Genomic DNA, 16,128 nt, shown 5'->3' on the forward strand with positions numbered 1-16,128 from the left:
GGGGGGGTGTGGTTGTAGGGACAAACAAGCAGTGAAAGAAGCAGATCATCAAAAGATGTCAACAACAATAGTACAATAGAACACATAGGTGTTAAAGTTAAAGTTGGTGATTTTATCTAAACGAATGTGCTAATTAAGAATGGATGGTAGGGCACTCAAGGTATAGCTCTAGTGGGGGTGTTTTTTTTTAAATAATGGAAATAGGTGGGAAAAGGAAAATCTTTATAATTTATTGGAAAAAAAAGGAAGAGGGAAACAGAAAGGGGGTGGGGATGGGGGAGGGAGCTCACGACCTGAAGTTGTTGAATTCAATATTCAGTCCGGAAGGCTGTAAAGTGCCTAGTCGGAGGATGAGGTGTTGTTCCTCCAGTTTGCGTTGGGCTTCACTGGAACAATGCAGCAAGCCAAGGACAGACATGTGGGCAAGAGAGCAGGGTGGAGTGTTAAAATGGCAAGCGACAGGGAGGTTTGGGTCATTCTTGCGGACAGACCGCAGGTGTTCTGCAAAGCGGTCGCCCAGTTTACGTTTGGTCTCTCCAATGTAGAGGAGACCACATTGGCAGCAACGAATGCAGTAGACTAAGTTGGGGGAAATGCAAGTGAAATGCTGCTTCACTTGAAAGGAGTGTTTGGGTCCTTGGACGGTGAGGAGAGAGGAAGTGAAGAGGCAGGTGTTGCATCTTTTGCGTGGGCATGGGGTGGTGCCATAGGAGGGGGTTGAGGAGTAGGGGGTGATGGAGGAGTGGACCAGGGTGTCCCGGAGGGAGCGATCCCTACGGAATGCCGATAAGGGGGGTGAAGGGAAGATGTGTTTGGTGGTGGCATCATGCTGGAGTTGGCGGAAATGGCGGAGGATGATCCTTTGAATGCGGAGGCTGGTGGGGTGATAAGTGAGGACAAGAGGGACCCTATCATGTTTCTGGGAGGGAGGAGAAGGCATGAGGGCGGATGCGCGGGAGATGGGCCGGACACGGTTGAGGGCCCTTTTTTTTCCAATAAGTTATAAAGATTTTCCTTTTCCCACCTATTTCCATTATTTTAAAAAAAACACCCCCACTAGAGCTATACCTTGAGTGCCCTACCATCCATTCTTAATTAGCACATTCATTTAGATAATATCACCAACTTTAACTTTAACACCTATGTGTTCTATTGTACTATTGTTGTTGACATCTTTTGATGATCTGCTTCTTTCACTGCTTGTTTGTCCCTACAACCACACCCCCTCCACTTCTCTCTCTCTCTATCTCTCCGCCCCCCCACACACACACCTTAAACCAGCTTATATTTCAACTCTTTCTTGGACTCGAACTCAAGTTCTGTCGAAGGGTCATGAGGACTCAAAACGTCAACTCTTTTCTTCTCCGCCAATGCTGCCAGACCTGTGAGTTTTTCCAGGTAATTCTGTTTTTGTTTTGGATTTCCAGCATCCGCAGTTTTTTTGTTTTTATCTCCATTTCTCCTGCTTTGTGTGTACAGGATACGCCTGGGCAATTGTCCACATAGCCGGGTAGAAGCCAATGTTGTAGCTGTACTTGAACAGCTTGGCAAGGAGCACGGCTAGTACTGAAGCACAAGTCTTCAGTACTATTGTGGGAATATTGTCAGGGCCCATAGCCTTTGCATTAACCAGTGCCTTCAGCTATTTCTTAATATCACGTGGAATTAATCGAAGACTGGCATCTGTGATGCTGAGGACCTCGGGAAGAGGCGGAGATGGATCATCCACTCAGCACTTCTGGCTGAAGATTGCAGCAAATGCTTCAGCCTTATCTTTTGCACTCATGTGCTGTGCTTCTCCATCATTGAGAATGGGGATATTTGTGGAGCCTCCTCCTCCAGTGAGTTGTTTAATTGTCCACCACCATTCACGACTGGATGTGGTTGTAATTTCACCAGGTTGACACCTCATTTTAGGTGTGCCCTCCTGCGCTCTTCATTGAACTAGGGTTGATCCCCTGGCTTGATGGCAATGGTAGGGTGGGGGATGTGCCGGGCCATGAGGTTACAGATTGTGTTTGAGTACAATTCTGCTGCTGCTGATGGCCCACAGAGCCTCATGGATGCCCAGTTTTGAGTTGTTAGATCTGCTCGAAATCCATCCCATTTAGCACGGTGGTAGTGCCACACAACACAATGGAGGGTATCCTCAATGTGAAAGTGGCACTTCGTCTCCACAACGACTGCGGTGGTCACTCCCACCAATACTGCCATGGACAGATGCATCTCTGACAGGTAGATTGGTGAGGATAAGGTCAAGTAGGCTTTTCCTTATTCTCTCATCACCTGCTGCAGACCCAGTCTAGCAGCAATATCCTTTAGGACTCAGCCAGCTCGGTCTGTGGTGATGCTACCGAGCCACTCTTGGTGATGGACATTGAAGTCCCTCATCCAGAGAACATTCTGCGCCCTTCCCACCCTCAATGCTTCCTTCAAGCGGTTCTCAACATGGAGGAGCACTGATTCATCAGCTGAGGGGAGGGGGTTGACGGTATGTGGTAATCAGCAGGAGGTTTCCTTGTCCATGTTTGACCTGATGCCATGAGACTCCATGGGGCCCAGAATTTATGTTGTGAATGCCCTGACTCTATTCCACTGTGCCCCACCTCTGAGGTGGTGATAGAGGTGTCTGGGACTTTATCATATTCACTGAATCAACTATTACAGCCAATGTCACTTGACAGTTCTGTGGGATGGTTCTCCCAATTTTGCATGAGCCCCCAGATGTTAGTGAGGAGGACTTTGCAGAGTTGACTGGGTTGGGTGTGCCTTTGTCATCCCCCGATTAGGTCGCAGCTGGGTGGTCAGACTGTTTTATTTCTGATTTTTGAGGAGCTGACTAGATGTGTAGATGAGGGTAGTGCAGTTCATATAGTCTATGTGGACTTCAGTAAAGCTTTTGACAAGGTCCCACATGGGAGAATGCTCAAGAAGGTAAGAGCCCATGGGATCCAGGGCAATTTTGCAAATTGGATCCAAAATTGGCTGAGTAGCAGGAAGCAGAGGGTGATGGTCGAGGGGCGTTTATGCGATTGGAAGCCTGTGACAAATGGTGTACTGCAGGGATTGGTGCTAGGGCCCTTGCTGGTTATATTGCACACTAATGATTTAGATGTGAATATAGGAGGTATGATCAGTAAGTTCACAGATGACATGAAATCGGTGGTGTCATAAATAGCGATGAGGAAAACCTTAGATTACAGGACAATATAAATGGGCTGGTGAGATGGGCAGAGGAGTGGCAAATGGAATTTAATCCTGAGAAATGGGAGGTGATGCATTTTGGGAGGACTAACATGGCAAGGGAATACACAATGAATGGTAGGACCCTAGGAAGTACAGAGGATCAGAAGGACCTTGGTGTACATGCCCATAGATCCCTGAAGGCAGCAGCACAGGTAGATAAGGTGGTTAAGAAGGCATATGAGATACTTGCCTTTATTAGCCGAGGCATAAAATATAAGAGCAGGGAGGTTAAGTTGGAGCTGTATAAAATGCTAGTTAAGCCATAGCTGGAGTATTGTGTGCAGTTCTGGCCACCACACAATAGGAAGGATGTGATTGCACTGGAGAGGGTGCAGAGAGATTCACCAGGATGTTGCCTGGGCTGGAGCACTTCAGCTATGAGGAGAGACTGGATAGGCTGGGGTTATTTTCCCTGGAGCAGAGAAGGCTGAGGGGGGACCTGATCGAGGTTTACAAAATTATGAGGGGCATAGATGGGGTTAGGAAGAAACTTTTCCCCTTAGTGGAGGTGTCAATAACCAGGGGGCATAGATTTAAGGTAAGGACCAGGGGATTTAGAGGGGATTTGAGGAAAGTTTTTTCACCTGGAGAGTGTTTGGAATCTGGAACACACTGCCTGAGGGGGTGATCGAGGCAGGAACCCTCACAACATTTAAGAACTATTTAGATGATCACTTGAAACAACATAGCATACAGGGCAAAAACAGAATTACCTGGAAAAACTCACAGGTCTGGCAGCATCGGCGGAGAAGAAAAGAGTTGACGTTTCGAGTCCTCATGACCCTTCGACAGAACTTGAGTTCGAGTCCAAGAAAGAGTTGAAATATAAGCTGGTTTAAGGTGTGTGGGGGGGGCGGAGAGAGAGAGAGAGAGAGAAGTGGAGGGGGGGGTGTGGTTGTAGGGACAAACAAGCAGTGATAGAAGCAGATCATCAAAAGATGTCAACAACAATAGAACAAAAGAACACATAGGTGTTAAAGTTGGTGATATTATCTAAACAAATGTGCTAATTAAGAATGGATGGTAGGGCCCTACCATCCATTCTTAATTAGCACATTCGTTTAGATAATATCACCAACTTTAACTTTAACACCTATGTGTTCTTTTGTTCTATTGTTGTTGACATCTTTTGATGATCTGCTTCTATCACTGCTTGTTTGTCCCTACAACCACACCCCCCCTCCACTTCTCTCTCTCTCTCTCTCCGCACCCCCCCCCCCCCCCCCCCCCCCCCCCCCCACACACACCTTAAACCAGCTTATATTTCAACTCTTTCTTGGACTCGAACTCAAGTTCTGTCGAAGGGTGATGAGGACTCGAAACGTCAACTCTTTTCTTTTCCGCCGATGCTGCCAGACCTGCTGAGTTTTTCCAGGTAATTCTGTTTTTGTTTTGGATTTCCAGCATCTGCAGTTTTTTTGTTCTTATCATAGCATACAGGGCTATGGGCCAACTGCTGGAAAATGGCATTAGAATAGATAGGTGCTTGATGGCTGGCACGGACATGATGGGCTGAAGGGCCTGTTTCTGTGCTGTTTAACTCTATGATTCTATGACAACTGAGAGGCTCACTAGTCTGTTGGTGTGAGGCTGAAGTCACATATTAATCAGTCTGGAGAATAACAATTTTCCTTCCCTAAAGAACGTTGGTTTACTCGTTGGGTTTTGATAACTATTGATTTTTGCTTTGCTGACGCTAACTTTTTAATATCTCAAAATTTCTTTTTTAAACTGAGTACAAATCCGGAAATGTTTTCTCTCTGCGGACCATGAGTCTCTGGAACTCTCTTCCCCAGAGACTGGTGGAGGCGGGTTCAATGAATATTTCTAAGGTAGAGGTAGATAGATTCTTGACTAACAAAGGGGTGAAAGATTATTGGGAGTAGGCAGGAATGTGGGGTTGAGGTTACAGTCATATCAGCCATGATCTTATTGAATGGTGGAGCAGGCTTGAGGGGCCGAGTGGCCTACTCCTGTTCCTAATTCAGTATGTTTGTATGTTATGGTGGGACCTGAACTCATACTCTCTGAATGATCGGTCCAGGCCTGTGGAGGACTAGAGTGCGAGGCTGACTGCTTTACACCTATGTTCTATCTGGTTGCTTAGTTCTATACTTCACATTGATAACTCTGACACTGGGTTTGCTTTTCCAGCAGCTTCACAGTCACTATGTGTTACAGCTCTTGCATGAGACCAGAAAGTCCCTTAGACAGATGCCTAACATCAATCACATCTCAACATTTTACTCCAAGGAGATTACAGTTTGCGGTAGGACATTTTGATTTCATTATTCCATTTCAACACCTCATTGTGCCAGTGCAAAGATTATTCCATTTCTTTTGTTTTTAATGAGGGATTTTCCACTTGTGTGAAGGTGACATAGTTGGTAGGCCCATTGGTGATAATTGAACTGCCCCTCATTTTCAGGAGTTGAAAGTAGACACAATAAAGAGAAAAGTTAAAAGCAAAACAACTGCGGATGCTGGAAATCCAAAACAAAAATAAAAGTACCTGGAAAAACTCAGCAGGTCTGGCAGCATCTGCGGATAGGAGCACAGTTAACGTTTCGAGTCCGTATGACTCTTCAACAGAACTAAGTAAAAATAGTTTTATTAGTTCTGTTGAAGAATCATACGGACTCGAAATGGCAAAAAAGAGAACATTGCTCCAGTTGACAGCCGAGATGGCTTATTAAAGTGTTTAAAAAGTAAGAAGAAGATGGTATTGCTGAAAGCAGTCAGGTAGCAGAGCCGCTTAGAAAGACTTGAGTTTAAAGAACTAAATATGCTGCAGTCCAGGGATTGATAGGGAAGCCAGCAACAGCGCACAAGGAGTAGAGAGATAGGTCAGTAATAAATTCTCTTTTGTGCAAATCTGCATTAGTAATGTTGTTTGCTCCCAGGAGCTGTGATTCAGTAAGCTCCCACATGCAGTCACACCAAGCCCTGTGTCTCCTGCTGACTGAGCTGTGGAAGCAAAGTGATATTGGCCAGGATCTTCCGAGGGGCGGCTATCATTCTCAGATTGCTGCTCTGCTCAAATTTTCCCCCGCCTCGACACTGCTCCGCATTTCTTGCTGGGTCTTCCAAGCCTGGCTTTCCCAGAAATCCGGAGTGATGCAGCGTCCCTCGGAGAGCTCCGTCACTCCACTGCAGAGTCAGGGAAAGACTGGACACCAGCTCCCCCCCTGCCTTTTTTACAGCACTAGCTGCCGTATGGTACGTTTATAGGTCCTGTGAATGAGTCACTGGTAAGGGTGGCAGGGTGGGTAGGTGAGGAGGCAAGTGAGTTAGGTGATGGTTGGGTGAGGTGGCAGCTTAAAGTACAAGTTGCAACTTCTAATGAATTTATACCTCTCAATGCATTTGCAAGTAACCTTTTCTGTTGCAATCCTTGCAAAACTATTATTTCTTCAGTTTCTATGTTTCTCTATTGCATCTTTCAGTAAGAATCCATTATCTTTCCTACCAATAATGATATATAGTTCCCTGGGCTTTTTTAAATATAGGAATCAGATGATTTGCCTGCTAGTCCTCTGACGCTATTCCTTTTACTAATAAATGTTTATCTATTTGTAATAGTGCCCTTGTTTCTGTAATGTTGCCCCTGATTTCTGTAATGTTGCCCCTGTGTTCTGTAATATTGACTCTGTTATCTTCTCCCTAACTTGCTTAATATGTGTGGATACAATCTGTTCACATCAGAGGCTTTATCTTCTCTAAGTTGGTCCAGTTAATTAATTTGAATTCAGAAGTTTTATTTATCCTTTCATGGGATGTGGGCATCACTGGCAAGGCCAGCACTTATTGCTCATTCCTAATTGCCCTCGACCTGAGTGGTTTTCTGTGTTATTTCAGAGGGCAGCTAAAAGTCAACCACTAGGGTGGAAATTCCCACTCCTACCAGCAGTGGGAAACATGATGGGTGGGGGAGCGAGATTTGATGGGAGACCAAAAATCCGCTTCCCAACGGTGGGAAGTTAGTTTGGAATCTTGTTCACCCAACTTTCATGGCGGCTTAAAGATGGGTAGAGTGTCCCATGAAGCTGTGATGGGAACTCTATTTGCAACTCATGAATGGTCATTAAAGGCTCAGCACACCATGATCTTGTCCCCCCCTCCAAATTTAGTGCCCCACCAGCAGGAATTTAGAGCATTCTCCTTCACAACTGCACATAAATGGCGTGCACCTGGCGAGGTGAGCGTCTTCCTGGACTTTGACGTCAGTAAATGTTGCTTACTTGTTCCTTTCACACTGTCACAGAGAGATATCAGCTTCCTGTCACATGTGTTATGCCAAAGCTGGGCACAAGGGAGGGGTGAGACTGAGGGAGGACTGGAACTAGTGGGGGCATGGGGGTGTTGGGGTGGCGGGGGGGGGGGGGTCAAGGAGCAAAGGGGAAGAGTGAATGGCTGTTCAAACATGGCACCCGGATGTTAGAGCCTATGAGGTGACGGCAAGGCGGGGCGGGTCACTTCCTGCCCACCTCGCCATGAAATTCGACATGCTCCTTAAAGAGCGGAACAGTGTAAAATCTCACATGTTCAGCCACCTCGCTCTCCAGCGGAAGTCACTCTGACTTTCACCTCTGCCACTGGACATAATCTCTGGAATGGAAAATTCCACTCATCGCTGTGGGCCTGGAGTCACGTGTAGGCTGGATCAGGGAAAGGCAGCAGGTTTCCTTCCCTGAAGTACATCAGTGAACCAGATTTTACAACAACCGATGATAGTTTCATACCCACCATTACTGAGACAAGCTTTCAATTCCAGGGCCAGGGTTTTCCAGTCGTTGGGCGGGCTCGATGGGAGTGGGCGGGGACGTTTGGGGAGCCGACCGCCAACGGCAGTTGGCTCCGCACCGTGACTTCACACGGGCAGGCCCGCCCTGCATGAATTGCGAGTGCTGCCTGTGCAGGTTGGGGGGGGGTGGTGGTGGGGGGCTGGTGGGGGGGAGGGAGAGCCAGGCCTGGTGTGCAGTTCCCACATGTGTGAGAAAGAGCACTTCAACCTCCCTGAGGCACGGAGCGGCTTCAGGGAGATTGAAGCACTTTTTGAAAACATTACAAATACAATAAAGATTCAATGAAACATGTCCCCTTGTGTGACTATGTCACATGAGATGGGGCAAGTTTTTAATTTCAAAAGAAAGTTTTTATTTAATAGTTATTTGCTTAGGAAACCTCATCCCGCTCGTGGATGAGGTTTCCTAAAAAATGTAATGGCTGCTTGGCCTTTTCGCCTGCCCAACTGTAAGGTTGGATGGACAGCGTAAAATTCAGATTAATTAGGTCCTCAATGGCCTTAATAGGCCTTTCAATTGTTGGTGGGCGCGCAGCCGACTCCGGTGTGTGCCCACCAAATGAAATTTCGCCATGGTGCGCGGTGACTCAGGATGCATGCCCGACATCATTACTTGCCATTTTACGTTCCAGCATGTCGGGCGTGTGCCTGCACTCCGAATGTAAAATTCTGGCCCAGATTTATATTCTTCCAGACACTGTGTCCCCCTCGATTCTCCCAGTCACTGTCTCCACATCAATTCTCCCAGACAGTGTGTCCCCCTCGATTCTCCCAGACTCTGTCTCCCCTCAATTCTCCCAGACTCTGTTTCCCCCTCAATTCTCCCAGATGCTGTCTCCCCTCGATTCTCCCAGACAGTACGTCAACCTCAATTCTCCCAGACATTGTGTCCCCCTTGATTCTCCCTGAGATTGTGTCCCCCTCGATTCTCCCAGATGCTGTATCCCCCTTGATTCTCCCAAACGCTGTGTCCCTCTCCATTTCTCCCAGACACTGTGTCCTCCTCAATTCTCCCAGTCACTGTCTCCCCATCAATTCTCCCAGACAGTGTGTCCCCTTCGATTCTCCCAGACAGTGTCCCTCTCCATTTCTCCCAGACATTGTGTCCTCCTCGATTCTCCCAGTCACTGTGTCCCCCTTGATGCTCCCAGACACTGTGTCCCCCTCGATTCTCCCAGACACTGTGTCCCCCTCGATTCTCCCAGACACTGTGTCCCCCTCGATTCTCCCAGACATTGTGTCCCCCTCGATTCTCCCAGACGCTGTCTCCCTCTCCATTTCTCCCAGATGCTGTCTCCCCCTTGATCCTCCCGGATGCTGTATCCCTCTAAATTCTCTCAGACGCTTTCTCCCCCTTGATTCTCCCAGACGCTGTCTCCGCCCCCTCGATTCTCCCAAACGCTGACTCCCCATCGATTCTCCCAGACGCTGTCTCCCCATCGGTTCTCCCAGAGACTGTTGTTTAATGCTTGGGGGAAAAGAAATTCATTCCTTGCACTCCTGAAGAGGGTGTCCTGCAGTGGTGTGGTGATCTCTCCCCAGGAAGTGCTGACAGTTTTGCTTCTTGAGTTGCTATGAGCCACAGGGCTTCTGGTTATTTGAGTCCGTCAGGTATGATTGTTTTGCGATTATTCAGTCTCTATAGGAGTGCAGCTGGTCAGGCATCAGGAAGGACAGAGTCCATCTCATACTCCATTCGGGGGGATGTAGTGGTAATGTTGCTAGACATATAATCCAGAGGCCCAGACCAATGCTTTGGGGATATGGAATGGGTTTCTCCAGCCCCATCATGGTGAGACCCGCCGCGGGAGATTCAGTGGCTCAGCCACAAGCCCATTGACTTTCAGCGGGACCGGACGATCCAGGTGGTGGGAGGGGCTGTAAAATCCCATCCATGGGTTCAAATCCCATCAAGACAGCTGGTGGAATTTAAATTCAATTAACAAATGTGAAATGTAAAGCTAGTCTCAGTACTGGTGACCATGAAACTATCACCGACTGTTGTAAAAAGCCATCTGGTCCACTAATGTCCTTTAGGGAAGGAATTCTGCCAATCTTATCTGGTCTAGCCTACATGTGACTCCAGACCCTCAGCAATGTGGTTGACTCTTAACTGCCCTCTGAAATGTCCTAGCAAGCCACACAGCTCAAGGGCAATTAGGGATGGGCAACAAATGCTAGCCTTTACAGTGACGCCCACATCCCATGTGAGAATAAGTATCGTCGTCTCTGAGAAATCCCCAAATCCCCAGAAATCCTGAAGACAGGAAAACTAGAGGGGAGAGCAGGATGATGCTTGATTGCAACAAAGCTTAGAAACTGGAAAGATCTAAAAGTCGTAGTCAAGTTCTTTGGAAAAGACCATCTAGTTACATTAGTCCTGATGAACGGTCATCGACCTGAAACATTAACTCTGTTTCTCTCTCCAGAGTTGCTGCCAGACCTGCTGAGTTTTTCCAGCATTTTCTGTTCCTATGTTAGTCTTGTTACTTTGCTCTGTATCATCAGTTGATCAATGTTGTGACTGTTCCTTTTTCACTTCTGGAGAGTATAAATCTCAAAACTCAACCTGACCTATAAGCTCACAGAATATGATTTTCATAATGTCTTTCAGGAGACTTGCATGGAAAACTAGATGACTTGCTGCTAATATTCTACAAGGTACGAAAGTTAGGTTCATTCTTGATTGATATACCTTGTAACTCGCTTAAACTGTGTGCCATGGTCTGGTGCTGGTTAATTCACTGGTTAATATAAAGTGCTTCAGATTTTTGAAAATACCACAAAATAGCAAGGAACAAATATCTCAGTAAGTTACTGATATAGTATTTTTGCCATTTATTGGGGCTAGCGTGTAGGTTTATATTCTAACAGCCTGAGAAGGTGCTCCTCTCATGCTAGTGCAGCAGTTCAATTTTCCACAATCATAGCTTCTGTAGCTCTCTGAGTCTTCGGTGTATGACTCAGTCTATCTACCCTGATGCCTCTGATAGCTTCACTCATAAGTTTCTCCATTCACTGATTTCAAACTGATGTTGAGAAGTGCCAGTGCTGTATTTCCCTGCTGACTCTGACCATGAGATAGGACTGTAACCAACTGATCTTAAGGTCAACGCGTACTCCTTGCTGCTCACTTGCACTTTGCTTTTGCAGTGTTGCTGGCCAGGAATACAGAGAAACGTAGAGATTAACGGCACAGAAAGTGGCCATTTGGCCCCTCATGTCTGCACTGGCCAAAAAGGAGACATCCAGCCTAATTCCATTTTCTGGCTCTTGCTCTGTCGCCTTGTAGGTTACGGTGCTCAAATGCATATCCAAGTATTTTTTTCAATATTATGAGGGTTTCTGCCTCCACCACCCTTTCAGGCAGGGAGTTACACATCCCAGCACCCTCTGTGTGACAGCATTTCTTGACTCCCCTCTAATCCCGCTACCAGTTATTTTAAATCTCTATCCCTTGGTTGTTTACCTCTCTGCTAATGGAAATAGATTCTTCCTATCCACCCCATCACAGCCCCTCATAATTTTATACTTCTCTCTCTTCAGGTATCATGCCCTAAGAGGACATTGGTGACCATGGACCTCCATGTTAGTCTTGCTCTGGAGGCTTGGATCATCTTCATTGGTGGTGCATTCATCCAGTTTGTGAGGTGCTTTAGAACGATTGTTCTTTGTCTACCCTCGATCTCTTTTAATATTGATCTTTCCCATCAGCATCAGACTTTCTAAATCATGATTTCTTATTATATTCCCAAGAAATGCCAACTGCCTCTTCCTGACCTTGGTCAGCAGAGTTCTTTTGGTCTCAGATTTTACTAGCATCTCTCCATTGGTAGTGTGAATTGTCCAAGATCTCTTCATTATTCACCTAAAACACTGCAACCCTGCAGCCTCAATTCTTCTCTGCATTGTTTTACTGATCGTCCAACATTTGCTTCCGTATGTCAAAATTGGCATGATCTCTCTTCAACTTCCCCTGTTACAAAGGAAACAACCTCTGCCTATGCTATCTTTCTACATTTTTCAGAATGAATTCCATCTTCTATTTCTCTGCACACCCCCCTCGCCCTGACCAGTTCATTGATATCCTCCTGCTGTCTACAGCTTTCTTCCTCACTATCTGTCGCATGGCCAATTTTCGTATCATCAGAAAATCATGCCTCCTACATCTAAGTCTAACTCATTGATATACACCAGGAAATGCAAGGGACTTGGCACTGAGCCCTGTGGAACTCCATTGGAAACAGCCTTCCAGTCACAACAACACACATCAACCTTTGCTTCCTGCCTCTGAGCCAATTTTGGATCCAATTTGCCACTTTTCCTTGGACCCCATGGACTTTTACTTTCAGGACCAGTATGCTATGTGGGACCTTAAAAGCCTTGCTAGAATCCTTATAGACTACATCAGATGCACCACCCTTTTGTTACCACCTCAAAAAATTCAATCAAATTAGTCAGATTTGACTCCCCTTAACCAATGTGGCCGACTGCCCTTGATTAAGCTGTGCCTTTTGTAGTGATTGTAAGTAAAACCTTTCATACTGTTTTGGGAGTCACGTGATTGTACAGGCGAATCAGTCCTAAGCGCAGGTAATCTTAGGGGCAGAGCTTTCTAGTCATGGGCCTGGTTCAAGAAGTAGCTTCACCAGGAGATCTGTAAATAAAGTTAACTGTTTCTAACAAGAAACCTGTCCAGTACGCCAAGTTTATTACACTTTCTAAGTGATGATTTTTCCCCCAATAATTTACATGTCATTGAGGTTAGGTTGGATTATTTGGACTATCAGTTCCTCCCTTTTTTTTATCAACAGTGCAATGTTAGCAGTCCTCCAGCCTATAGGAGCATTAGAAAATGATGGTTTGACCTCCTCTATCTCCTCCCTCTTTGCTCTTAACAGCCTGGGATACATTTGGTCTGGGCTTGGGGGTTTATCCAGTTCCAAGGATGTAATGCTGTTGACCAGAAGGCCAGTTGGCTGTTTCAGCACCTTCTCAGTACTTAGTGACAAGGTTGATGGAGAGAGACAGAGTCCCTGAACTATCAAACATGCTTCTTATTAAGGGTAAAGTGGAAAGAGAGGAGGAATAGCAGGAACATTAGGACCTGAGATGGGCAGGTTTTTTTTACACAAATAAATGCTTGTCAAACCTCAAGGGTTCCTGGCCCAGACCTCCCCTTTGCAAGAGCGTGATGTAGTGACAAGTTAGTGCCAACTTGCACCTATTTATGAACATGCTATTCACCTCTGTTCATTAGAAAGGTGCTGAAACTTACTGATCCTTACAACCAACAGTTTTTAGAAATTTTAATTCCTGTAGTCTATGCCGGATTCACAGCTAGGGATGGAAGAATAAGGCTCTGATCTACTGCCAAATGTGTACTTTGAAAATTGAGTGTTCCCTAGTCACTCATGAATGTAAAGATCAGTTAAGGCAAGATTTCAGTTAGCGCTACGAACTGGTGCGGTAGCATTAGAGCCTGCACCTCTCCTCTGCCCTTCTTCAGTCCAGGGCTGAGGGAATCCTGCATTGTCAGAGGTGCTCTCTTCAGGGGAGAAGATAAACTGAGGTCACGTCTTGATCAGGTGGATGTAACAGATCCCGTGGCTGGAGATATAACCAACATTTATCCCTCAACTAATGCCACCAGAATCAATCAGCTGCTCATTTATCCCATTCTTCTTTGTGGGATCTTGCTGTGCACAGATTGGCTGCTGTATTTTTTGTTTATTTATTCTTTCATGGGACATGGGCATTGCTGGCAAGGCCTATATTTGTCACCTGTAGCTAATTGCCCCTGAACTGAGTGGCTTGCGGCTATTTCAGAGGGCAGTTAAGAGTCAACCACATTGCTGTGGGTCTGGAGTCACATGTAGGCCAGACCAGGTAAGGACGGCAGATTTCCATCCCTGAAGGACATTAATGAACCAGATGGGTTTTTACAACAATCGATGATGGTTTCATGGTCACCATTACTGAGACTAGTTTTATATTCCAGAGCATTAGCCTGGGCATCTGGGCTAGTGATATGACCACTATGCCTTTGTCTACATAACAACAGTAGCTGCACTTCAATAGGAATTAATTGATTGGGAAACATGTTGGGGCATGCTGGGGATGTGGAAGGTGTCACGGAATTGCAAAGTTCATTCTATTTTTTGTCCTTTTCAGCTTGGAAGACGGAGTATTTTATACCTAAACTCTGTCTCCCATTTAACCATATCGATTTTGGTTCCACAGAATGGCCTACCCAGCCCAGAGAAGCCTTACGTGTTTAATGGGGACTTTGTTGACAGAGGGAAGAATTCAATGGAGGTTATAATTCTCCTGTTTGCATTTCTCCTGATTTATCCAAAAGATTTGCATTTAAACAGAGGAAATCACGAGGATCATATTATGAATTTAAGGTGAACTCCTTTGTGCCTCAGTCTAATTCTGTGACATTACTGGTCAGTACTTTGAGTTTGGTAGCCCATCAGTGAATTAACACCTAGAGCTTTTCAGGGACAATTTTTTATCAGAATATATGTCCCGTACAAATTTACTGAAGCTGTACTGCTAGAGGGAAGTTTCAGTCGAAGGGAGAATCCCCACTACGTAATAAGCTCCATCTCTTATTTGCAATCCACTTGAAGTGTAGCTACCTTGACAGCCATCTGACAGCATCCAGGAATATGAATGCACTGCCTGAATGGGTGGTGGAAGCAGATTCAATCGTAATGTTCAAATGGCTAAATACTTGAATGGGCTCTGGGGAAAGAACAGGGAGGAATGGTACAGCTTTCTCAAAGAGCCAGCATAGGCACAGTGGGACCGAATGGCCTCCTGTGCTATAAAAATTCTAATGATTGCATGAGTTAGCTTTGAGAATATGACCTGTTTATCCTTATTCAAGAAATAGAAAGCAGAATCAAGCTCTGAGATTTATAAAGCCTTTGGGGGTGATTTTAACTCGACCCAGTTAAAACCCAGTCTGGAGCGAGCAGGGGCTGAGAGTTCCTGATTGGCTGTGTTTACTTGTGCCACAACGCTAGGGGGGAGCACTTCCTGCACATGCAGAGGAACTGATGTCACTGACAGCGATGTCCTGGGCCGCTGCCTGCATTATAGATGGTGCACATTGAACTAAGACAGATGAAAGGTAACATTGTTCTGGATCCCTCTTGCTCAGGGTGACTAGATGCCCTGGTTTTGCCAGGACAGTCTCGGCTTTTCATTAAATGTCCTGACAAATTCCTAAAAATAGTTTAGACGTCCCAGTTTTCACCTTTTCCCTTTTTGTCAAATATAAACTGGGCCTGAGGTGGGAGAAAATCTGTATGAAATGTTATCCTTCTTCCTGTAAACACCCATCACATCGTATTGCAATGCATGCAGTGGACCTGTACTCTCCCTCACTGCCTGGAGGAGCTGTCACTATCTGTTTGGCACCAATGGTTCCATTGCTGATGACGCCTTTTAAACGATCCACAGAATAGGGATGCCAAATCTGGCTGGACATATTCTGGGAGATGTCATCACATGACCTCCAACCTTCAACTACTCCTAACCCCAGACTTCTGCCAATCAACATGCCAATCATCACAGAACCCAAGGCTTTTCAATGTGTCCCGGTTTTAACTTTTGAATATCTGGTTACCCTACTTGGACATACTATTTAGATCCGGATGGAGACAAGGAACCGGAAACAAGGAAAAACTCTACAACCACCCAGGTGGAAGACACTCCGACTGAACGAGGAAGTGCAGTTTGCCCTCAACCTTGAAATGCAGTCAGGGAGACTGGTCAAAGCACCACAGAGACTAATCCTGTGAAGACTGAGACTTTGAGGGGAGATGTAGGAGGATATAAATATGTATATAGTTACATATAAGGTGTAGATAGTTGGGATAAAGACTTGGGGGAGATGTAGAGTAAAGAGTTAACATCAGGAGCACCTGATACTGATGTAACTATGATGCAATGACACATCACTAAGAGACTACGATCTGGTGGGAGGCAGAATTACAACCTTGTGCAACATGCTGAGATGAATATAGATCTTTAAATGAACAAGAATGGATTTTTTATGAATT

General features: G+C 45.7%; 1 protein-coding gene across 3 annotated transcripts in view; it reads left to right on the forward strand.

Annotated features, from left to right (window-relative positions):
- The window catches only part of ppef1 (protein phosphatase, EF-hand calcium binding domain 1), a 108,938-nt gene that overhangs the window by 67,591 nt on the left and 25,219 nt on the right, over positions 1-16,128 (forward strand). For all 3 annotated transcript variants that reach the window (XM_041211589.1, XM_041211591.1, XM_041211590.1), the window contains 3 exons: positions 5,401-5,515; positions 10,665-10,711; positions 14,294-14,460. In XM_041211589.1, coding sequence (XP_041067523.1) covers positions 5,401-5,515; positions 10,665-10,711; positions 14,294-14,460 — 329 coding nt within the window. The remainder of the gene's footprint in view (positions 1-5,400; positions 5,516-10,664; positions 10,712-14,293; positions 14,461-16,128) is intronic.

Source organism: Carcharodon carcharias, chromosome 18, assembly GCF_017639515.1.
Source record: "Carcharodon carcharias isolate sCarCar2 chromosome 18, sCarCar2.pri, whole genome shotgun sequence".
Classification (NCBI taxonomy): Eukaryota; Metazoa; Chordata; class Chondrichthyes; order Lamniformes; family Lamnidae; genus Carcharodon; species Carcharodon carcharias.